Here is a 26,512-nt window from a genome sequence, read left to right as displayed (position 1 = left end):
CTACCATTTTTCTGCCACCTCTCCCAGCTCCTCCACAGCTTTTCATATCCCCACACACCCAACTCCTTGTAGTGGCTCCTTTAGAGTAATTTTACCCTCTTCCTGCATTGCTCCCCCTGCTCATCCATTGCTTTTCATTCCCTCACCAATTCCTCAATTTTTTGCCACCTCTTCTTGCTGTTCTATTGATTTATGTCCCTTCACTAGTACTTCTTTTGCTCAAAACCCCCTTAATCACCTCTACTCGTTCCTCTGTTGCAGGTCACCCCACCGCGTACAGTTCCTCCCTATTTCATTTGTGAGTACCCGGCATCTCAGCACCACTACTTGATCACTAGCTCTTTTATTTCTGTGCTCAAACTTTTTATTTAATTATACTGCTTGAAAATGGCCATCAACCATATTGGAACAGTAAGTTAAATTTACAAAAGGCAAATATGACACTGGTACTTTTAGATGCACACACATAAATCATTTGTGTGTGTGGCCAATTTGAAGACGTGGCTTTTTAACCTCTCTGTTTAGGTGGTTTTCTTTTTTTCTTCTCTATCGGGGTCTGTTTTTATCTGTTATGTTGATCAAACACTGTAAGTTGCCTGTGGAAAGCGCCGGGACACTCTTTCAGAGTAGCCGAGCGCTATAAAAATGCAATTTAACATAACATAACATAACATAACATAAGTTCATGGCTCATACATAGACACTGGTGGCCACTTTGGAATTGCAGAAGCCACCCCCAAAGGGGGACTCACGGGCCGGCTCCATGATGGCCGCAGTGGACCAGATGAATCTGGTTTGTGCTGCCACAGCACACCCAAAAACAAGAGGGAAGTTGCCCCAGCTTCACCCAAGCAAAAAGCACATGGCAAGGTTGGCATGTAATACTGGGCCAAATTAGTGCCCAGGTAATGCATTGTGCCCACCCATGGGGACGCGCTGCCCCTGCACAGGCTATTTCAGAAAGCAGGGACAGCGTGCAACTCTACATTTTAATACAGAAATTGTTGGGATGTCGGCAGGCCTTTACCTGCTTCATTGTCCCCATTCAGCTGCCTCGGTCTGCCAACCTCAATCTACCAGGTGCTGTCACCGCTGCGGCCAGACGACAAGGCGCCTTCTGGCCCGCATCAGAGTAGTGGTGCTGTGAACAAGATACGCTTGCCAATGGACCACCTCAATCCCTGCTCTGCCCCTGAACGAGGCAAGAACTGCCACTGCTGCTTGGAGCCGGGGAGAGTGGGCCTGCTAGCAGAGCAAGCTACCGGCCTGCAGGATAACAGAGGTGCAGCCGCTCGGCTAAAACCGCTGACATGGGGGCACTTGGAGCTAGTTTGGAGGCCAGGCAGCAAGGCAAACAGGAGTCAGCTGCAAAATTCCAAATAAAACAGCAACCATGGGCCTCCGTAATGTTGGAGGATCACTCAGCACCTAGCCCCACTTCGCACAACACGGCAGTGAGCCTTTAGTGTAGGGGACCTATAGCTGCAGCACGCCCCTAATTATTCTGAGTATGGTGGGAACACAGCAGCCACTGAGAGATTAAATCCTTTGAGGGGCACAACAACGCGCCTTGGCCAGAAAGAAGTGAGCTTGGTGCAGAGAAGTTAAGATGGTAGTATTCCGCTTCAGATAGTTACTGTGTTGTGCAGGTGGCAGCCCGCTATTATTTACAGCAGCACTGCAAACCTGCCCGAGGGGTGTAATTAAAGACCATAACAGAACACACTGCACAAGGGCAGAAAAAACAGGAAAGTACCACCTGTGCAAGAGACACAAATAACATGCAGTTTAGGGCCAGGGAAAGTTGGAATTCAACAACTCAACCAGCTTTGTGTTGTCCGCCAAACGGAATAAACTGTCAGTAAAGTGGGGCTACCAGAAAAAGGGAGTAAGTCGGGGACAGCCTGTTGAGGCGATGTGACCCGACGATTAGCAGCAAGCTAAGGCTACAAAGGCCGGTGACTGCTCACACAAGCGACATGGCCCAGGCCCTAATCAGCGCAGGATTTCTCTCCCCTTCAAACAGCCACTCCATCAGATAAACACAGAAATTATTGGCTGCTCTGCCATCTGGGTGAAGACCCAGGTGAAGGATCAAGCAGCCAACAGGAAGGTGGATCACCTGCCACCATGTGAAAAATCAAAGCCACACGCATCAAACTAGTTAAAGTACAAAAAGCCAGAATGCGCCTGAGAAGCACAACAACGGCACCGAAGAGTGCGGAGATGAGGGAAGCTCACGAGCATATGGACCCGCCACCTGCAGCCGTCCCGGTTATTTTGGGGTCCAGCACAAAGGCCAATAACAAGGCTGCAGGTGTGAGCATATCAACGCAATTATGCATGAGTGTTTAAAGTCATTTGTACCCTTTTTGTTCAATGGCATAGATGAGGATGAAGGGCACTGGCACAGGAGGCAGGGGTGTCTACGTTCTCATGACACCTGATGGAATCAGGGCGCACAGGCTCAAACTGAACAACTTTGCAGCCCCCCAGCAGGGGAAGGCATCATATCAGGGCCCCCAGATGGACTAACCCCTTTCCAGGGTGGCACTGGGGGATTAGTATCACCATTGGCAGCCTAGGGCGGCACAGGTAGAGCAACCAACACAGCGCTGGTTGGGAAAGCCCCTGAGGCATATGCAAGGCCATCCCCAGGGCAGCCTTCTTTGATCACAAGAGCGATGGAGCTAGCAAGCCTCATCCGCCTAGCAATAAAGGAAAAGATCTGGTGGAAAGAGTGCATTGACATCTTTTCTCTGCTAGAAATACAGTTAGAAGCATTGCACCTAACAGTATATGACAAGAGGGAGAGGATGTAGCCTTATGGCTAGAGCAGTCGGCCTCGAAGCTGGGGAACTGGGTTTGAGTCTCGGCAACGATGCTCAACATCCTGTAATTCTGGGCGAATCACTTAATCTCCCTGTGCCTAACAAAAATGAATGTGTTTTTCTGTAACTAAACTGGTGCTCCTGATACCTGATGTCTCAGGTCTAGTTTGTGCTATATAAAACTCTAAGAAAAAAAAAAGCTAGGAGTGAGAAAAAAAGAGTGAGAAAAGGAAGAAATTTTGACAACTGACGCGATGCATTCCGAATAATGGTGTGCACTATTGTGGAAAAGTTCCCACACTGTGAAACAGAATCCTCAATTTATGAGGCGAACATTCACAAGGCACATAGGAAATTCACAGGGGAGGCATAGTTGGATTATGACAAGGCTTTCATATTGAAGATGCAGACCTACCCCAAAATGGAGTTAAATGAGGAAGTTGTGTCAGGATTCATCCACAAGATGTTTGTGGCAAAGGAGGTCACGTTTGGGCAGAAAAAGGCTATAAGCGCTTTTGAAGAACTCCCTTCAAGGGGAAGCACAAGTCTGTTTTCAAACCCAAAGGGCACAGCAACTGGGATGCTCCCGTCAATATGTTTGAAGTATGACTCTGATGAATGCACGTGGGGCATGTCCTGTAAATGTAAGCATGCTTGCTCAATCTGTGGGGGACACTCACCCATCAACAGGATGCAGGTGTGAAATACACCACAGCAATAATAAAGGCAAGAAGAAGAGACACTAGCAGGGGCAGGCGGGCTGGGAGGGAGCTTTGGGGAAAGGGAGGTTTTCAGCTAGCCAGACTTCCCATCAACAACCCCAGCTCAGGAGGCTAGCCAACAGGTATAACAACAAGAAAGGTGCTTCCCTACTGGTAGAGGACTTTGAAGAGGGTTTGGTAATTTCATTTAAAAGTTCAACACCCATGGGCAAGGGAAAGAACCTTAAATCTGCCCAGGATAGTGTAGGGGAGTAGAGAGGGCCCCTTTGCAACCCCACTTCCCAAAGGGCTGGTATTCTCACTCCTGGGGTGGTACCCAAAAATGGGTGGGTCAGTTTCGGCTCATACATCACCTCAACTTCCCAGAAGGAAAGTCAGTAAATGATGGGCTCAGTCCAGAAGCATGCTCAGTGGGGTATGCTACAATGGACGATGCAATCATTTTAGTAAGGTCAATGGGCAAGGGATCCCTCATGGCAAAGGCGGATATCGAGTCTCCTTTCTGCCTTCTCCCAGTCCACAAGGCAATGCTAATGGGTTGCTTTGTGTCCTGTTCGTAATTAAAGCGTTTCAGTACCTTTTTGGTATGGGCCTTGCACAATAGACACACTCAGGGAGGCAGACCTCACTGTCTTGATGATTTCTTGTTCATAAGTCGTGCAGGGACAGAGGAGTGCAAGGACACCCTAAGGGCATTTCAAGGACAAGCCAGGGACCCGGTTGAGCCAATGGTATCAGAGAAAACAGGAAGCCCAGCAACAAGGCTGGTATTCCTCGGAAAAAAACAAGACTCAGTGGCATGGCTAGCCAGGTTACCAGAGGACAAGGTAACTGAGATAAGACAAGAAATAAGGGCAATGTGCAGCAGGGAGAAAGCGAAGCTCCACGAGATGCAAAGGTTGATCTACAAGCTCAACTTTGCCGCAAGATTCAAAACAGAAATGCATTAAGTAGCTGTATATTGAATGATAAATGCTTTTGTGTTGACTTTGTCCTTAGGTTTAAATTGAATCAGAGAACATATTTTGAAAACGAATTTATTGTTGATAAAAGTCGCTGTGAAATGTGTAGTGTATATATATGTATTGTGGAATGTTGATGTATTTGTACAGTGAATTTATGTAGAAAGTGCTAAATGTTTAAATGTGGTGTTTTTTTCAAATAAGAAAGACCTAAAATAATGAAATAAAAATTAAAAAGGTATGAAGTGGATATACCAGACAAACTATAGAGTAATTTTGTTTTGTTTTCCTCAATTGTGAGGAGGAAAGAAATGTGAGGTTGGCAATCTCTTTTTTGTACAAGCAAGATTCATCCCAGCAGGGCGGGTCTTTGCTGGGCGCCTAACACGGCTGCCAGCAGTCCTAAGATAAAAGCGCCATCACTCTAGGCTGGGGCAGGAATGAAGGGGCACCTGACCATATGCAGACTCATTCCTCAGAGAGTTTAATGGTCTCCCCATATGGAGAGATGTATGGGTGACAGTAAAACAGATAGCTCTAATCACAGACATGACTTAGAGCCAAGGATTCGGGGCAGTACTAGGAAAGGAGTGGTGTACAAGGCTTTGGCCCAAGAAATGGTGGAATTTGGGCATTACCAAAAATATCACTTTTCATGAGTTGGCTCCGATAGTTATGGCAACTAGGAAGTGGTGCAGGCAATCAAGAAGGTACAGCAAGATGTCCAGACATATTAAGGCAGATGAGGAACATGATAATATTACAGCTTGAGGAAAAACTCAACATGAAGGTGAGGCAGCACGTTCCTGGGGTAGGGAACTCATTGGCAGATGCTTTCTATTATTACCAGATGAGCACATTCAGAAGGCTAGCACCTAAGGCAGAGCAGAGGATAACCCCTTGCCCAGGGATGCTGAGGGAGCTGGCAAAGCAGTCTTGTTACCTCTAATAGAGCATGCACTAAAGCTGTGTGCAGCGAGGTGGGATATAAAAATACATGAGCACAGTGGTGCAGTGTAGGGGGGGCTCTGGTCGCTGCGGGCCCAGAGGCCACAGCAAGGGCAGTGGAAAGCTTCATCAAATGGACATACCTACAGAAGAAAACATAATCCTGCCTGCTCCCCCTGTTCTAGAGTTCTCCTGTCCAGCTAGCCTACAGTCTGCCGTCCTCTGCTGCCCTGTGTTTGTGCCTCGCTGCTCTTTTTGTGCTCTGTTTTTTCCTTTTCTGCTTGTTTTTCAGCCCTCTGTTTTGTCTATTTCTGTTCGTTTTTCTGCCCTCTGTTTTACCTTTACTGATAATTTTTCTGCCCTCCGTTTTGCTTTTCCTGCCAGTTTTTCTGCTCCTTGTTTTGCCCTCTTCTGCTCGGTTTTGTCTTTGCTGCTCGCTTCAATGCCCTCTGTTTCACCCTCTTCTGCTCTTTTTTGCCTTTTCTGCTCATTTTTGTGCCTCAGCTTTGCCTTTTCTGCTTGTTTTTCTGATGGGGGCACTTGTCAGAAGAAGGAATTAAAGTGTTCTGGGCCAATTTATGGGCATCCAGGCCCATCATGGCCAGCACCTTAAAGGTAATAAGAAGGGGCAAAACCCCCAAAAAGTGAAAAGGGTGAGCCGCCTGGAAACATAAGCCTCACATGTGGCATGGTGGATAAAAGAGGTAAATTTGTTGGTAAAGTAGGCACACATCTTCAAGATGGTGTGCAGGAGGAAGGCCACTTATCTGAGGATGCCTTACGGCAGGGTGAGTAGGCTAAAAGGGGGAAATACGTGGAACAAGGCACTCACAGCCCAGCCACGTCAGATGGCATGGCGACAAATGGACAGACAAGGTAACGAGTTGGGGTTCTAACAACAGTAAGAGGCTACCGCTGCCCACTCAAGTGGAGAAAAACCAACAAAAAACTTTATGATCTCATTAAACGGCGTTTATGATTGCCTCAACAATCAAAAAGGTGTCATAAATATGACAAGCAAATAACAGACTGTGATTGAGATGATTTATGACCTGATATCCATTGGCGATGTATTACCTATCAAAGGTGAATTATGACATTTCATTCATGATGTATGAACTGTCACGCTTATGACTTATGCCCTGTCGAAAATAATTTATGGCACATTAATTTTTGTCAATGGCCAAATAGCCTATACCTCACATTTTAAAGACCAGACCTATTTTCTTTGCTTGATTTATTGGCAGCTGAGTAACATTTTCTTCCACCTGATGATAATTGCAAGTGTAAAGTGGCAGTTCTTGTGACCATTTGCAAAATGCAAATTAACAACATATGGCAAATCAATCAGTTCACTGCAGGATTTTTGGTGCCCTTGTCCTTTTTGACCTTTTGCGCTTATGGTCATGGGGTTTTTGGCACCATGTACATTGCAAAAAGTTCATACATTGGGCTCCAAATATCTTACCACTAAAATATTCTTAGTGTGAAACGCTGTATTATAAGGCTTGAGGGTTGAAATGACCAGCCAATATCATTTTAAAAAGTGGAACAAATGGAAACGTGCATATGTGCGACCTCATGTGCAGGGATTGTGTATGTTCGTCACACTCTTGGTATCAACAAAGTGTTATGCCGTATTCCTGTTACTTTTTTCTTTTCTTCAGATGGTGTATGCTTTTCAGAGAACACTCGAAAGTGACTGATTGGTGTTAAGCAGTGGTACAGAAATGACCATAAACAAATACGAACTAAGGCATAATTGTCAGCATCATTTGTGATCGTACTCAAAGGTAACTAGTGTTCGAAATGGGGTTTTGGTTGGCTAAGGCTTGCGCCAAAGCCAGGCAAAAACCACCACTCTAGTCAGGACAAGGGAGTTACACACCAAGATGAATGAATGAATGATTACGCATTTATATCCCGCATGGCTACCCGGAGGCATCCCAGCGCGTTAAGTACCTAAGATAACCCCTGCTCACCCCCTTGGTAGCTTGGCACGAGCAGTCAGGCTTATCCCGGAGGCAATGTGTAAAGCGTTTGGGCAACATACACACACACGGCAGCAACACACTAGGCACACCACAAAAAGGAACTCCACACAAGTTTATATAGAAGAATAGCCTTTGTATTACCATAAACACATTAGATCATAATCACACGGATACACTGTGCCAACTGGCACTGGGCAGTATTTACAGGGGACTATTTACACATGACAGGGCCACGTGGGCCACTGTCAGAATTAGCACCTAGTAGAAATATTAGATTTCGCACATGTAATAACTGAAGCACAAAATAACAATTGTAGAACACAACGAGTACCCACTGGTAAAAGGTGGGTACACACTATGCAATCCTTATCACCTTAGGCATAGATCACGCAGGTAAACAAAAACTCACTAGTATAAACTGTACTAGGCAAAACAACCTCCTAAGCATAAAACACAGTTAAAGGTATTACAGGCATCAAGGAACTGCATATTACGCATAAATCACATTAGGCAATTATCAACATAGACCTAAATCACCAATCACCTTGTGCAGAATCACAGTAGGTACTGACACAGTGCCCAAGGCGGGGGCACAACACAGGAACACTGTCCCTAGGCCAACTGGCCTCTCATGGGGCTCAAATGGCTTTTGTCCAGCAAAGTCAGGGCAGGCTGCGCAGGCAGCCAAAAGAAGAGTACGCAAGGGTTTAGGCACTAAACGTGGCAGCTGCCCACTAAGTGCTGGGCATCTGGGTAAAACTGAGCCTGGCACCAGCGTGCCTCCTGGCTCTCCTATGGGGCTCCTAAAGAAACAACAGTGCCCCCAAAACAACGTGGGAGCCTCGCAGGCTCTAGTTCACAAAATGCGCAATACGTTGGAGCCTTGTGGGCTCTGAACACAACAATGCCCCTGGGTGTGTGGAAGCCTCGTGGGCTCTAACTACCACACTGCCCCCGCAATCGTTGGAGCCTCATGGGCTCTAAATCCTCAAAATGCCCCCAAGTGCTCGCGGGCTCTGAATACAACAAATGCTCCCCACGTTGGAGTGGCCCGCTGCCTTCCGGGGCTGCTCTGATGTGGCTGGTCTCGTTGGAGCAGCCCTCTGCTAAGTGGGGCTGCTCTGACAAAGGCACTGGCGTGGTGCCTGGGTTTTCGCTCCCCCAGCCGGCTTCCACTTACCGGCGCTTCCGCAAGGGGAGACTCCTCTTCGCCCGCTCCCTCTTCTGGGGCCGGGACATCACTGGGGAGCCAGCGAGGCTCTAGCCGCTTCTTGTGGAGTCGGGGAGGGCTCCCGTCCTCCTGCTGCACCTGCAGCAACACTTCTCAGCGTGCATGAGCGTGGGTTTGGCTCCCGTCCGCTTCCTGCTTCGGCTGGCAACTTCGATGGGCGCAGGGCTTCCCTCCAGACAGCGGAAGTCCCGCCCCACGTCAGGCACTCCGCGGTCTGACTTCCTGGATCGCGGCAGTGATTTCGGCTGTCCAGGGCTGCAGCAGTGATGCGGGGCAGATGAGGTGTAGGTTCCCTCAAAAGCACAAAGTCTCTTGCAGGGTGAGCACCTGTTAGGAATATATTGAAAAGGCAACTATGCAGGGTGGGCACCTGCTGGATAAACAGCACCACCAAAGTTACCCAAGTACACGCGGTGGGCTCCCGTGAGGCCAGCAGCATAGGAGGGGAATCCCTATGCTCGGGATTACCTCTGCAGCGCGTTGCTAGGCGCCAGCCCTTCAAAATCAAAGGCACTCTTCAAGGGTTGGTGCAAAGTCTCCAGCACGCTCCCTTATGTAAGACAAGCGCTCCCAGGGGAAATAAAGTTACCAGTCCAGGGAAAGTCTGTCAGATGGCAGGGGGGAAAAGGCTGGGCCCTCCAGCAGGGAGGCAGTCCCCAGTGGCGGTCCTCCTGGCGCCCAGCAGCAGCAGCCGTCCTCCCTCAAGTTTTAGGATCAGAGAACCTTTCACATGGGGTCACAGACCCTTTTTATACATACATTTTCGTTGTCTCAAAAGTCAGGGTTAAGGGAAAACCAGATGCAACTGCTTTTGGATCACTTTGTTGTGCTCAGCCCCTCTCCCCATTCACAGGACAGGCTAGGGACATCAGACGCACCACAGGTGGCGGAGCCAGCATTGTGGAGGGAAGGCCCAGCCCTATTCAGGTCCCATGTGCACTCCTACCTCCCATCAACATGCAGATCTCTCCATTCACCACCGGGGCAGACCAATCCTGACTCCTGGAGCCAGGCACACCAGCCAGCTCCAGCCAATTCCAAGCCAGACAGTCAATTCACATTTACTACACAGACATGCCAACTTCTAGAAGTGGCATTTCCACACCAGACACATTAAATCTGCACACACCATTGTGCAGCATTTAATCTCACGAGTTTGCACATGCCAAACTCGCCCCTGCACTCCCCACGCATTAGGAACTACCATGGACATACATATTCCCCATGCATTTCTATGGGAGGGCAGGCCAATCTCACCACACGCACTAATACTGCTTACGCACTTTACACTGGAACACAGTGTTAAAGTGCACAGAAGCCAAAAACAACTAGTGTCCGACCACAATTAAAAGCAAAAAGTTTAGGAGTGAACCTGCTAAAAGGGCCAAGTCCAACAACTAGCATATACCCTTACCACCCCCAAAGAGACACTCAACTTCAATAACCATGTGCTCACTGTTGCTGGTACATTTTTACTTTCCTATCGTTATGCAGTTATAATTATTGGATATTTAAGAATTATGCTGGCATATCTTGCATCACTTAAATCCTCAATCCAGCTTCTAGTAAAATAAAATATAATCAGAGGGGTGATCATTCAAGATGTATTTTCATAAAATATTGCAATGTTTAGGAATGTTGTTCTGTGTACCAGAAACGTACTCACAAACCTTGCTGCAAACCAATTGAGAGCAACTTGATTTGGAAATACACGAATGAACTGCAGGATAATTCTTGAACCCATTCTACCACATATAATACTTTTAGTAGAAGTATTAAACCCCAGGGTATTGAAAAATAATGCTGTAATTCGATAGAGTGGTGATCCATTGAAATAGCTATGGAAATATGTGTTTTTTGTCGAAATTACAGCTGTTTCCAGTCTATCACAGTTCAAGTGCACGAAAAAATATCAAGGCGGTACACAAAATAAATTGCTTCAATATCGGCTAAGCTGCAATTGCATATTTCACACACTACTTTCACTACATTAGTAGCACAGTCAGGCTCTTCTTTGAAAATCCTGATTGTGTGATGTGAAGACATGTCGGAAGTAGGTGATGAAAGCACAGTGTCCTGGTGCTGGTTTGTTTTGATGTAGCTAAGTAATATTTTCCTGCAATGATTGAACTGACTGCCAACTGGTTCTGGGAAGCTATTTTATGAGAAGACTGTTTCCATGTGATATACGTCTTTAATAGAAATATATAAGAATGATCTAATAATCATTGGTAAAACCAAACAGTCTCTGCCGAGAAAATGATTCGCTTTGCAAAGTCCCCCCCCCCCCCCCCCGACCTCCATTAGATGGCTACTAGTAATGCACAGACTTAAGTGGGGGCGATCTTTAAATAGGATGTCTGAAAATTCATTTTAAGACCGCCACTGCAGATGCATCCACTTTCACTGCAACCATCTATGAATGTAAATTGTTACATTTTAATTAATGTCTACTATATGTTAAGAACTCCCATTCATAAATTACACAGAGGAAGTGCTCACTTACGTTGCCATCTTTGAATGTATTTTGTTAAAATATAACAAAATCCATCTTTGAAAGTATTTGTAACATATAACAAAATGCATTCAACAATGTCTGCCACACATTTGAACACACGTAAGGCAATGATCTTTGAATGGGATTTCTTAAAATATGGCAAATTGCATTCCGAAGTGACTGCTATACATGGGCAATTTTCTTCGAAGGGTTAATAAACATTTTAAGATGTCTATCCACCACTGCACAAGGAGTTGGGGGCCATTGGCCACAGATGGAAGGTGGGAAATTGGGCGTATTGAAGAAAGGGGAATGAATGGGAGCAAAGGGATGCGGCTGAGAGAGGATGGGAAATCGTCCCTAACATGCATTGTAATGCAAAGAGATCAGCAGTGGAATGGTGCATCATCCAATCAAAGCACAGTGAGAGCAAAATGTTCTTCAGCAGTAGAAACAGAAGATTAGGCAGGAAGGCCATAGAGTCAGTAGCAGGGAAATGAGACAGTCAACAAAACCATTCGGTCATGACAAGTGCCTGTCCCAAACCGACTCTAAGTGTGTGCAATACATTGAAAACAAAAGGTCTTTAGCAGTAGCCATGACCTTAGAAGTAGCTTGTTTCAAACAGGTAGATGATGGCAATGTACTTATAGCCAGACCTAAGGAAACATTTTCTTTTGATGTCATCTGATTTATTGCATCAAAAAATAGGTTGTTTTAAAAACTATTCCATTGGAATCGGTTATCCCAAACTCAAACTTTCTATGTATAGGAACGCATATTACTCACAAAAAAATCAACAGAGACACTTGCAAATAGGATAATCAGAGGACAAAATCGGGTTCCTCATGTCATGTGTGTGACAAATAATTTGAGGGGATTTACTGTTACAATTTCCTGCTGTGTACTTGGTCCATATATTGAGGGGTCTGAATAGTTCAACTGAGACCTTAATTAACTTGAATTTCAAGAGGGTCCTTTGGTCTTTAGAGTGTCCAAGGGAATGTTTTGAATCAGCAACATGCTGAGGAACCTCTTGGGGCAGGTGGCCATCATGAATGTGCACCTGTGGCTGACTTCACTGACTGCTTCTTCCTTCAAGAAGCAGAAACGCAGACGGTCTCTCCATGGGAGAATCCGCATCCTGTTCACCAGGTGGTGAAGTATACAGTTTCTTATTCAATATTGCTTGCTTCACTGCTGAGGGCCTCTGCAGGCAGATAGGCCTGATCAGGTGGCCTTTATCGTACAATACCCTTGTCGGTAATATCAGGAATACGGCATACACTGATTATGAGATTCTGGTACCTCAAGTCAGCTGATACTATGGACACCTAATGGCTGGCTTTGAAGCACCTGTATTCTTCATTCAGTTTGCTTACGGGGAAAACTGAGCATCTTGTGATCCGAAGTTGACCATAAAGGGCGTAATGCCACATTCACACCCAATCAGCTCAGTATCCAATATTGAGACCCGCAAAACAGGCGGGGCGTCTTTCTGTGCTGCCCCTCAGAGGTTATCTCTGCTTCTTCTCAGCGGCTGTTGCTGCCTCTCGCAGTCTTTTGCTGCACTTCATCTGAGAGTATTCTGCTGTGTTTAACGGTTTCTTATTCACTCTCAGGGTGTCCTGCTGCTGCGAATGTGAAGTTTTTAAGGTGTGCTACTGTCCAGAAATCTTTCTGCATAGTAAGCTGACAGTTTTGTAAATGCATGCAACTGTGATGGGGGTAGTGTTCAGTAGAAACATTTCTTCAATAATCAACCTTAATAACTAATAGAAGCCAGTAACTGCTAATGAGGCTGAAGCAGCTTTGGTTCTCTCCCTAGCTACTCTTCTTTTCAGAGGAGGTGCTCTCCCCACTATCAGTGTCCAGGCTAATTGTTCCTCTCCTAGGGGTTGAAGCTAGAAAGTCTAGCAACTGCTAACTGTTTGTCTCCTTCTTCCCAGGCGGCTAATTGCTGTTAATAGCCTTCTGTGCAGTGAAACTAAGCCATTCTACTATAGGAGTAGGCTCCCAACAAATAATACTTGTTGGGCCTCTGGGGTAGAGCAGAGAGGCAAACTAGTTCTAAAACCATTTTTCTCTCTTGCAGGACAACGTTCACTTTCTTGAAGGTACTTTTCCATTGAAATGATAAAAAATTACATTTCACACCATTTAGTTAGATTATTGAGATTTAGTGAGAAATAGTATCGAATCATGTCTTTATCATTTCCCCTGGGGAAGTTTTTACATATGTGTTTGTTTCTTATAACATTGAAGCATTGAATAAACACTGAAAACAGCTTTTATTCACTGTGATGGTTACTTTCCTCAATATGTACTAAGGTACATTCACATATATTAAACCCCTAATCTTTACGGATGACTTATTTAACATATAAATAAAAGTTTTCCTATACAGCAAAGGCGCCTTTTCCTCCCACGTGTCTCTGCAGTGCCTTTAAACTGCACCCTGGCTAAAGCACAATTGTTCTCATGGTAACCATAGATTTTTGTCAAATATATAGATGGTTTAAATACATACTAAAGTTAATGTATGATATTTATCTTCCATGCCCCAGGTGCAACTTCTTTTCCAGCTTACAATAGCATTACAGGAGAGTTATATATGCCAATTGGGTGAAACCAGCTTTACTGTGACAGTTTAGGGGCAAATAAATTAACTGTGGAAAAGAATGACCTATTCATAGTACCCAGTGTACTAATACCAGCAAATATATTGTCCATAAAAAGCAGAAAATGTAAGGTAGAAAATCTGGGCAGAAAAGTCCACACTTTTGTACAAGGCTTCTGTTGCTCTGTACGCCATTTCTTGTCAAAATGCTTTTTTTCCATTTCATACATCCATAAATCAGGAAAGCAATAATCAAATAATTAATGATAAAATCTCCTTGCACATTGGGGTCAACTCCTAGGATTAAGCGAAAAATTGTGTTTTTTTCTGAGCTAACATTAGGTATTTGCCTCTGAGGCTCTGAGCCTCTTAAAAAATACAGTTGGCACATATCTTGTTTGCGCTTTGCAGGAATTACAAAAATGTATGCTGGAGATTTTTCAGCATTATCTTGTTTTTCCTTCAGCAAAATAGAACATTTATTTTGGAGGTGAGATGTCAGTTTAGGGCCATCTATATCTTTAATTCATAATTTTTGTACCTTCTAGTCTGCAGTAGTATTTGATGATTGCAGGTCAGCAGTGAATGTCATCAATGGCTAAACTGTAATAGCACATATGTGTGATGATTTGGTCCACTTCACAGTGCTGGGGTCACAGGTAACTCAGGGAAGCCAAGTATAAATATGCCAAAATGTAAAACACAATGCAGTATTTTTCACCCTAAGTTGGATGAGTATGCCCAGACGTGGGTCCTTTGCTTGCTCTGCCACTAGATTCAAGCTAATCTGGCTGATGATAGATGATACCCCAAATCCTGTCCTTGTATGCATTTTTCCGGTCCAGGAAGGACCTGGCTTTGTAGTTCGGACTAAACTGTTCCCATGAGGAGCAGGGTCAAGGCTGATTTGCATATGACTGGGTCCAAACTGGGGTGGCGTGGTGAGCAAAATAACAATTAATTTAACCCAGATCTCTTGACTGGGAGTGAATGTTTCATGTGAACAGCTGTTCTTTTTACACTTCAACTTCTATGGAAGTTTAATAAAAATTGAAATGGATCTAAACAAACAGTAAATAAAAAAGAATCATTCTCACATGAACCTACCTGTACTTTATTGCGTTCAAATGAGGAATTATCCTGTGATTGGATGATATACCCTCTGCGAAAAGAGGAACTTTTGCTTACAACCCCTTTCTCGCTGACTAGAGCTTGTGTCATTACTTCTAGGGGTTCAGAAGAGCTTCTCTCAAACTGTGTTTTGACCTAAGCAGATTTAGTCTATCATATTGGTAGGGGTTCACCCCTCCCAAACTGATGAACTAATTTATGACACCTTTCAACAAAAGATTGTGTCATTTGCATTCAACATGATATGAATGTTGATAAACATTATGATGCTGTAACGTCTAAGTACATGCAGAGTTATGATAAAAGATAAAGCTACTTTGTAGGGCTATAAAATATTTCACAAAAAGTAAAACCATGTATGAGTATTGCATGTACATATCATACAGATGGAATTGAATTGGATCATTGTGTTAAATATGCAGCTTAGTGGGGCATGTTGCTGTTTAAAATTTAAATTCAGAATACCATTTGAGAATACATGTACATTTATTTAAATATGTGTAATGTACTCATAACTTTTTGTTTATGTGCACCAAAGGCAATTACTCAAGGGGTATTAGTATGACCAGGTCAGAAAAATAAGTCAAAACATACATGGTCTGATGCATTACTATGTGTGCAACAGCCGAAACATGTTGTGCCATAACACTGGATGCACAGCTCCTTTTACAAGGCATGTCGAGCAGTTATTGAAACTCTTAGCCACTAAAATCATTGAAACAGGTCCCAAGCATCTAAGGCGTACATGCTTTCTCTAATACAGGCAGAATGCCATCAACACAATAGCTTGATCTCACATAACTTCAACAGTATCGTAATTGGGACATATCCAAGCTTCACTACTTCTCAATCCTCTTCCAGGACCAGCATTATTACAGGAAAGTGCAAACTTTTTCATGGTCCCCTATTTTGTTTTAACTCGCTCTACTGTCATTTTGACTCCCTGAAATGGGAAACTTCAAAACCACTGTCTTTGCATGTGCTATACCCATAAAAAAGGGTACCAACTGGTTGGCTTACAATTGACATGCCTGATATTTTAGTAAGGGCTCTGTAATATGGCATACATTGGACAGAGCTGGCATAAAAGTTACATTTCACCTGCTGGCTGCATTATTACTGTACCCCGCCCACATGTGTTTCTTTAAAATCCTAACTTTGTGGCTACTCTTTCAGACTCAAATGACTGTAGCCAAAATTTCAACCAGCTTCTGTGGAAAAATAGCTTTGAGATGGGCATAGGTCTTGTTTTAATATTAACAAAATCAGCACTAAATAGGGCCTTGAGTGCCCCAAACCTGGGTGCATAATAGAAAAAAAGCATAACTAGTATTGGTATTGGTGTGGCTTTGCAATAATGGGATAACACTGGCAGTTCGTTTCATAGGTTGTGCTAGTGTTCCACCATGGTAAAAGCCTACTTATGAAGAAAGGTTATACATTTTATAAGTTGGTTCTAGAAAATAACTACAACAATCATCTGTGAACCTTTGTACTGTTTAACAAAATTCTAAATCAATTGCAATAATCAGGGAAAATGCTTTGCAAATTTGTCCTGGAAATTGAAGAGCAATTCACAACTAAGACAGTAGTGAGACGCAACTAGTCACAAAACAGTCTCATTGCGTTGTACCCTTGCTGTACACAGAGAATAAAGACTGTAGAATGATTGACATAAGATATGTTCATTCAGTTATAGCACAGTAAAAGTTAAACATATTAGCAGGCCTATGTATTTTAATGATAATAGTATAATATTTACAGTGGAAGATGCAAAACATGGTGGACTCTGTTATCAGCCACATCTCCACCACCAATTATGAACATTCGTTTTACAGGATATATAGCTTTTTCAATATGAAACATCCTGACTCACAGTACACTTGAATAACTCACAATTAATATATAATATAATGGATATTTGTGCATTGTTTCACCCAGAAATATTTTCAGCAAAAATGTCTCCTAGGACATTTGCTTTAGCACATATGAGCAGAAGGCTTTAGAAAAACCCTTGCTTAGGCCCCTAACACATTTGCTTAAGCCCCTTCTTTTTCAGTATGTGCCTTTAGACACCACAAAAAACACAATTAAGAATATTTTTCAGTTTTTACCGCTGATAACTATGGACGATTTGCAACTCTCTAATTTTGTGTGTGAGCCCTTTTCCTTATGCTCAATAGAAGTAGCAACAAAAACTCATTTAATATTGAAATAGGTCAACTCTCTTAGCTTTCGAATCTTTCAGTCCCTGTATAACACATTTAATAATAATGTCATGTTTTTGCTTCTGTTAGTTCACAGTGAGAACATCTTTTCCTGAGGATATCTGTTGCACTCTATCATACTTGTATATGTTCTACAGTTATATGTCCCTATGTGTACATAGCAATCTGTAAAAAGAATTAGGACCTGAGTCTGGAGTAGGATTCTGATCCTTTTATGAGCATGAGCTTGCGCAAGGATCAGTGTTCCACATTTTTTGCGGTAAATATTTTACCTCTGCTGATTCCTTTAACAAATTTTAACTGGTCCAACCTGTTGGATTTTTTTTAGGAATAAGTGTGATACAATCTAGATATCTACAGAATTCAGTGTGGAAAATAACTATTCCACATACAATTCCCAACTTACTTCTTAAAAATTCAGAATTGGTGGTATTTCCAATGAGTATGTTTCTGTATCGTATTGGAATTTCTTGGGTGTGGTAAATATCATACCCTCTTCTAAGCCATTCGTAATCAATGTCTAAGTCTTAATCACCATACTACAGACGTAGACATCTCTTTTAGGTCTCACCTACCATATATTGCAAGCTATTTGTGTGCCAAAAGGCATATTGTCAGCTTACAGTGCTTGGCATTGGCTTTATTGTCACTCTCATCTGCTTGCCTCTTATTCGTTAGCTTGTGATGGTTTTACTTCTCTTGTGTTTGTCTCTCCCCTGGAGCATGGCCACATTAATTGTGTCCTTCCTCTGTTCACTTTTTAGTCACCACTATTTTTGTTTTGGTTACGCACTCCGCGATAAAACAATGTGTTTCGAGCAGTCTCCCTCATGTGCTTCACTTCCCCCTTCCACTGCACTCTGAGTTGTTGTCCATCACATGTGTGCTTCTCTCTCACCCCCCTTGCACTCACCCATGTCTTCTTCTCCCCACTGTTTTGCTTTCCTGTCCATGTACTTCTCCCTCCTGTCAAGTCCTTTAGGGAGGTCCTGTCATATACCCATTTTTACATACATTTATCCCATCCACACAACAATAGCGATTCTAAACAGGTGACCTTTTACCTAGTAGCTTGCTCCTGTCTCTGCGACGCCAGTATCTCAGTACTCTATCATAATTCCTATACCTGACATACATAAACATGTACTCAGGCATAGTATAATTATTCTGTATAAGGGTCTCCACTTTTTTCATCTTTGGCCAACAGCCAGCTGTACATGATCGCATTTGTTTGAAAAAACCTTCATGATTGTTTCCAAAACACTTATGGTTGTTTTCCAACCATATTGATTCTAGAAGAAACCCTGGACTGACCACTCTAGTATAAATGACCCTTTTTTCCCCCTACAAATTAGAGGAGAAGCCGAAACGAGTCCCTTCGTTTTGAACCATCAGGTGAGGGGGCTGGTTCTTCCCTAGGTGTTTCTTGGCTACATACATACATATACCTATATACATGCTACACATACAGATTTAGGTTAGGTACATTTAGGCAAATTACATTGGGTGCGCATTTTAGGAATATGCAAGTGCTACTGTTTTTATTTGAACTGCTTATGTTCATCTTATTAGCACTATGATAGAAATGTATCTACTATGTACTATATTTGTACTTGCGATTTCTTTTTTATGCTTCTGTTACCTGATTGTCGCAGCACATATGTTTTACACAAGGCTGTCACTGGACCAATAAATACTTATTTAAATGTCCTAATCACCATCCTGTGTATTTTCTGAGAATAAGCAAGCATGAGTGTCTGAGCAAAACGTACTGTTTTCCACAATCCCTGGGAAATCAGGGTTGTCATTTTCAGCGGTTGCCAGAAACTACCTACACTACTGTAAGATACAGGGAGGTGGTAGGGGCACTGTAGAGCTAGCTGGTCCAATGGCTGGCATGCCCTGTGGGGGTATTCGGAAGCGGTTGGAACACCAAGCCCTCAGTTTAGGTCATTCAAAACGCGCAGGTCCTCATGGACTCCTAGGAACTAGACGACACTCCCACCCCATCTCTAAATTACTCTCAATAGCCCACTTGCTTTTCTCCAACCCGTGGTCCATGTTGCTCACTCTGCATGTTGTTTGCTTCACTCCACCCACATCCTGTGTGTTTCTACTCCCTACTAGTGCCCTCCTTGTTGCTTCCAGACACACCAGTGTTGCTGCACCCCCCCCCCCCCCAACCTTTGCTTCCGGTGTTTCTTCCTCCAAGCTTTCCCACAATTGTTCATAATATTTCCAAAATTCAGGGGCATATTATCAAGGGGGTTTATCTCCACTTTTTTGGCTTTAAAAGCCAAGAAAGCGGAGATAAAATGATCTCCCTATTACCAAGCTGTCGCTAACACCAGTTAGCGACAGCTAGTAGGAGATAGCGACCATCTTGGGCCCCACTTTGCATGTCAGTGATATTTATCACTAATGAGATGCAAAGTGGGCGTGCCAAGATGTTAGAGACTGAAAACAGTCGCTAACATCGCTATCTCCTATTACCAACTTTTGGAGATATTCGCGCTAAGCGGGAATATCTCCAAAAGCTAACACCTGCCCTGAGCAGTTCTTAGCCATGTTATCCAATGGGAGGTGGATAACATGGCTAAGAGCATTTGCTCGATAATGCATGAATATCGCTGACTTTTCAGCGATATTCATGCATTTCGGCCGTTTTTTATCGCATTTGCGATAAACCTTGTTAATAGCAAGGTTTATCTGCGATAAAAATCGCCGATGTGCGGCGATAATTTTTGTCTCTAAACAAGTTAGAGACAAAAATTATCGCTAGTTGTTGGTAATATGCCCCTCAGTTCGTTGCTAAATACCATTTTCAAAGTCAATAAGTCCAAAAGACCAGACCAGTTGGCTATGCCACTGCTTTTTAAAGAAATTATGGGGCATATTACCAAGCAATAGCGATAATTATCGCTATTGCTTGGTTAGAGACAAACATTTACCGCAGAGCTGCGGCGATTTTTACCGCAAATAAACCTTGGTATTACCAAGGTTTATCGCAAATGCGATAAAAATCGCCGCAATGCATGAATATCGCTGAAAAGTCCGCGATATTCATGCATTACCGAGCTAATGCTCTTAGCCATGTTATCCACCTCCCATTGGATAACATGGCTAAGAACTGCTCAGGGCAGGTGTTAGCTTTTGGAGATATTCGCGCTTAGCGCGAATATCTCCAAAAGTTGGTAATAGGAGATAGCGATGTTGGCACGCCCACTTTGCATGTCATTAGTGATAAATATCACTGACATGCAAAGTGGGGCCCAAGATGGTCGCTATCTCCTACTAGCTGTCGCTAACTGGTGTTAGCGACAGCTAGGTAATAGGGAGATAATTTTATCTCCGCTTTCTTGGCTTTTAAAGCCAAAAAAGCGGAGATAAACCCCCTTGATAATATGCCCCTATGTGATTTGTTTGCAGCAGCAGGGTGTAGAATGTTTTATTTTGTGTATATTCTTTGTACGTGCTTTCATTAAAGCAATATATCAGTAATATTTACTTCGGAGTCTAATGAATGGAGCAGAATTGTTGAGTACTATTTGTTGTATGTTATTTCACGGCTCAGTAGGGGTCTGGATCCCAGCCTCTGAACTGCAAAATAAGCCAACTCTCAAAATTCAAATGCCTTGTTCCAGAAAAAAACAGGAACACGGGGAAGTTTGAGCACAATCTCAGTTTTGCAAAAACAAACTTGAACTGGTGCACCATATTAGCGCCATACTCCCGATGACATATTTCTTCAGGCAATCCAGTTTACCAGTACTGTGTGACCTTTACCTATAGACTTTAAACGGATTTTTGTTGACATTGAACAGCTAGGGTTAATTGCAAGAGAGAGAATGAAAAGGTCGACTTGTGCAATAATACCAGTAGTGAAGAGAAACCTTTCTTAGAATCACTAATCGCTAAATAAGGACGTCAATAGAAAATTCTCTGTACATCTACTATGCACTCATTTTGCAAATAAACACAGTTACTGTTGCTGTATTTTCTTGTATTCACCAAACAAAATGATGTAATCGTGCTTTAAAACATGTTTTTGCATTCCTCATTTGTAAAGATTAATGCAGAAGTTGTGTATTAGTTTGCATCAGCAAACACACCACTGCATACACGTAGGCACATTCCTTACTGAACATGATTCCATGATCCAGTATGTATTTGCAAAGCAGGCCTGAGATGTACGCCACGCGCCTGAATATATAACCCCATTAAGACCCGTGTTTAGAGGGCTATTGAGAACATCTCCACATTGTTCTACACGAATACATATGAGAGAAACTGGCAGAAAATATATAGCGAAAATCAGCAATATGAAAAATGTAAAGTTACACCACATTGGTGAAATGTCCCTAAAATACTATCTTTATTGCTGACTAATCTTGACATCCCTTCCATAATATGAAGTAGCAATTTCAATTCACATTAAAAGCAATATTAGGAAAGCAAGACCGAGTGTGTATTCCTTACTGTTCTAAAGGAGAAGCACTAACTTTTATTCAGATCCCTGCATGTATGTTTCATGCTCTTAGTGAATGGCATATAACTATATATTTTTTTGTTTTTCAGGCCTAATTGTCCTGGCTGCAATAACCCCAGAATCCTCGTTGGACTCAGGCCATGAAACCAACTCCTCTGAGTTGACTGACGTCTCCGAAATGGTCTCTGCCATGAAACAGCACCAGAACGCAGCCTATTTCCTAGCCCAGCACATTAACAAAGAAAACCTGCTGACAAGAAAGGACCTTCCCTTCAGAATCCAGACATGCACAGCGCAGGCTGTCCTCACCTCGCCTTACGCTATTGGTTGCCAAGAAGCAAGCCCATCAATGACAGCTGCATTCTCTAGGCAGAGCCCAAACACTGTAGTCAGCGCAAGTAAACAGGAGAGAACTGTGGAACGCAGCTACACTCTAGCCATGAAGCCTTTACTATCCCCCCACCTGAGCGAACAGACGAGCAGAATGATTGTGGTGTCAAGCCCAGAACGCAAGGGGTCTACGCGAGCTAAGCCTGCCTTCGAAGCGTCACTAAATGCCACCACTGCAGCACTGAATGCACCACCCATTCAAACTATAGAAGAGAAAGCATTACAAGGATTGAGAGTTAGCCCTAAGTTGATACATATTAGCCCTAAGTTGATACATGTTAGCCCTAAATTGATACATGAGTCCAAATCTGATGTGAACTCTTCTATCGTTTCTGCCTCTGTGCATCAGGTCGTGAATACTCATGACTTGTCTTCCCATCAAATGTCCACCACGATTAGCCCCAGTGAAGAAAAGCCCTTACATAAAACCAAGGAGAATTCTTCAAGTGGCAAGCAAATGCATTCTAAGGTGGTCCCGCCAGCTGTTGACAGCTTGTGCAGCTGCCAGCAGCAGGGTGAGAAATCTGAAGACCAGAAGGAGGCAGAGACTGCCCGGGGGGACATCTTCCATCTCTCTCCCACTGATGATGAAAGACTGCATGCGAAGGTTTGTTCTGCCAAAAACTATCAGCCTCAGTCTATCAAAGATTCAACAGCCAAGGTCCAGAAGCCGGTGAGTGGGGAGTTGAGTCAGAAGGCGGACATAAACCCGAACCCCACTTTAAATAAACAGAATGAAAAATCAGCAAACAAGGTGGATGAAATAAAACCTGAAAATAATCTCAAGAGCAAGAAAAAAGTTGATAACACTTCACATTCACAATCTGCAAACATATCGTCTTCTAAGCTCGCAAGAGACAACCCAAAGATTTCAGTTCAGCCTGGATCCAAAACAAATAGCCTGAAGGCTAGTGGAGGGCCCACGAATATCACAGACAGCGCACTTGATATAATACAGAAAGAAAGCGAGCCTTCTGTAAAGAACAAACCTCAGAAAGCACCTTTTCGCTTGAAAAAATTGTTTTCTGCAACATTTCCTTTACGAATGAAAAAAGAAACAGATGAAAGACAGGTGCAACTACAAAAAGTTAAACAGTACGAGATAGAATTGTTGGAAGAACTCCTCAAACCCAAGACAAAAGCTGACATTAAGCCTAAGGAGTATCTTCTCCCTTCTGTGCCAGGACGCTGTGCCTGCCAGGTGAGAAGCAGCCCGGTTCAGAAAGTGCCAGGAATGTCCAGGGAGCAAAGGCGCAGCTGTGACTGCAAGCGTATCTGCCGTGGGATGATGATCCCTCCCAACCAGATCCCTGATCCAGACCTTGAGAAGCGAGGGAGACCAAAAACCACATTTGCCCAGCGACAAGCTGAAGTTGCTAAATTACTTAATAATAGCAGCCCCACTAAGAGCAAGCAAATTCGGTCAACAAGTCTAGAGTCTAGGGACTGTAAGTCAGACCCCGAGAACAGTCTGTCTTGTTTGACAACGTGTGCCTCCCAAGGAGATTGCATGAGTGCACCTCACTACAAAAAGCTCTTGCGCCGCTATAGTGTAAGTGAAATAGATAAGAGTGATGCTGTATCGCTTTCTTCTGACATCTACCAAAACATCTTTCCAACCAAACAAAAAGCCTTAAAGGATAAGGATGAGCAAATCATCCAGAGCTCTTCAGTGAAGAGCCAAGCAATGCAGTCTGCAGATAAGGGAGTGTCTTCTCATGCTCATGTAGTGGAGGACAAGAAAGGTCAAAAAGTCACTGGTGTGGTAGCCGTCAAAGAAGAAATGTATCCAAGCCAGACCAAATTGCCTAATGAAGAAGCAGATAATAAAAAGTGCTGCTCAATCCGTTATTGTTTTTATTATAGGAAGTGTGATACAGCTGATGATGGCAGTGACAAGGATGAACTCTCTTATTCTATCCCCATGCAGATCCTTCCTGGCATGAAGCTTGACAATCAGATGGTTCCTGTCATGAGCCGGACACTACAAGTGCTAGATGCCACAGCCTGCAGTAGCTCTGAGGACAGCCAGACCCAGGAGATTGATTTAAGAACCTCTACCTTTGAGGGAAGCCTTGCTAAGATCAGTTTACTTCGTGGTCACGCTTATGCATTGCCGGATGGGTTTGTTGCAGTGCAGTTGGATACCAGTGAACTTTTGACAATAATACGACAATGTGTAGTAAGCTCAGAGACTCGTGATGCCAAACCATACATGTCACAGCTTGCCGAATACAAGCAAGAATTGGCTCTCAAGTTCAAAGAGTTCAGGGCTTCCTGTCGTAGGCTGGCTGCAGTAGACAAGAGCCCAACCCACATGCTGTCTGCAATTACAAGCAGCTTTCAAGTGCTCTGCAGTCTTATTGAAACATTTGTGAGGCTGGTCTATATTGTGCGATCAGAATCTCAGCGTCAAGAGCTTCTAAGAAAGGTGGAGGAGGTGGTTCGGAACTATACCTTCCTCCTCAGAGCTGCAGAAGAGTCTACAGCCAGAACGCTGAATCAGCAAAGAACTATAGGACAGCTTGCCCGCCAGTCAGCTGCTGTTGCGACTGTTATGAGCACATTCTCACGCTCCATAAAGACATTGATCAACAAGTAAATGAACTGCAAAATGTACAAACGTGTATATGTCTGTGGTTCTAGCGTTTTGTAGTTCTAGTGAGACTGCGTGTTTGGAGGAATGATGGATCGGCAACTGGGTTTTTCAGAGTGCCCAGAAAAGATTCCCATCTTGGGTAGAGGTCTACAGAGGGGAGGAGAAACTACAGTGTTGCTGTTACTGTAATTATCATCAGAGTGAATGGATTACAGACTATCACTGTGCATGTTCCCTCTTACGCTGGCCTACAAATAGACTTAACTGGGAGTAGATATTGTTTTTTTGAGAAGGGAGCCTATTTTTATAGAATACAATTACATGTGACTACTTCCAGTTTAACTAGTCTCAATGTTGGAAATGTGCTGGTCCTTGCATCTGCCAACCTTGCAGCTTTTATCGTATTGACAAATTAATTATTCTCTAGATAATATCGTGCCTAATTGCATATAGGGAACTCCTCTCATGATACTTTGTGCATACATTTTCAAGACTATTTATCCAAGATGTGTATGACTGTTTGAATGTGAACTGTTGTTTTACATCTCTTCATCACTAGAAATTAACAAAGGCGGACATGTCCCATCATGGCGCTGAAGCCTCCTTAGAGCTGTTCATTGACAAAACACTTTTGAATGACAGTTCAAATGGGTGCCACTGGAAATAATATGGGTCAGTTGATTACCTGTAATTTTAACTAGATGATCAGCTATTTAGTACATTCATGATGTCTGAAAGAGGTAACAGATTTTCAATCTTCAGTTTAAATTATGTGATTAGGCAGGGAATCCATAAATTGGCCTTTTTCTCCATCCTCCACCAGAGCCTATATTATAGGTGTACATTTTCAATTCCTTTAAGAGCTGTAGCAATTTTCTGAAACTGTCTAGTTTAGAAAATACAGAAAATGGAGACTCATGATAGTGAAGAATGTTGGTTGAAAATAAGTTGTAGAGGTGTTAATTGTAGTTCACTATTGCTTCCATATTCCTTTACAGCTTCCTAATATGATGGCGAAAGAAAGGAGGATTTAAAACAGGGTTCAAAATAGCGTCCCCGCAGCCCAGTCAATGACACATTTTTTATTCAGAGAACATTGTTTGATCAAATCATGTTGAGCAGTGTTGGTTGCAGTGAGTTGAATACTACATGAATTGATTTTCGAATGTTTCATATGGTTTCTAAGCTCTGGAAGAATTTGCTCTAGTGCTAATAAACCATTTTATTGAGGCCTGCCATGGACACATATTTGAGAGAAATACATTCTATAAAAATGTGCATAGTCAAAGGAAAATAACCAAAGGAGACTGGGCAAACATAGGACCATTTAAGTTTGAGGACACGCTAGAAACAAAGTTCTTCTAGACATTAAACAACTACTGGATTCTCTTAGTTTAATGCTTACAAATAGTGGTACATAGTTAATTGTCTCCAAAATTATTTGTAAATATGATATCATTCTGATACAAGAAATATTTGTTTGTGACTGCATAGTCTTTGTGTAAAGATTATTAATATCTAGAAGAAAATCTAAGTTATCCTTTGTGTTGGGTAAACAGCAAGACAGCAAGAAACTAAGGCTTCAGAAATAAACTAAGATGTCCTTGTCAGACAAATGCTAAGGCATCAATGTAAAACCTTTATTATTTACAGCTTGTCAAATATACTTTGATAGGGACACTTAGACTAGGAAACTCACTTGGAGACCTTTTGGTATTTGGTCAACTTGCAGTTTGGAAGTAGTCTGCTTAGGTCAGAATTACAATATTCCTCCTCCCCAAGCTTGATTAACTCATTTATGATGTGTGTCTATCATATAGGCAGGTTGCATAGTCCTAGAAAATAACCTTCTTCACTGGCAATGGTCTTG

The 26,512-nt window shown here is 43.1% G+C and overlaps 1 protein-coding gene across 1 annotated transcript in view; it reads left to right on the top strand.

Moving 5' to 3' along the window:
• FRMPD3 (FERM and PDZ domain containing 3) overlaps nt 1-25,077 on the top strand; it is a 786,479-nt gene extending 761,402 nt beyond the window's left edge. Inside the window, exon 14 of the mRNA XM_086964646.1 lies at nt 21,743-25,077. Within this exon, the coding sequence (XP_086820772.1) occupies nt 21,743-24,645 (2,903 nt within the window). The 3' untranslated portion in view covers nt 24,646-25,077. The remainder of the gene's footprint in view (nt 1-21,742) is intronic.
• The last annotated feature ends 1,435 nt before the right edge of the window (nt 25,078-26,512 follow it).

Source organism: Lissotriton vulgaris, chromosome 4_1 (assembly GCF_964263255.1).
Source record: "Lissotriton vulgaris chromosome 4_1, aLisVul1.2, whole genome shotgun sequence".
In the NCBI taxonomy this organism is placed as follows: Eukaryota; Metazoa; Chordata; class Amphibia; order Caudata; family Salamandridae; genus Lissotriton; species Lissotriton vulgaris.
This window is presented reverse-complemented; position numbering and strand designations above follow the sequence as displayed.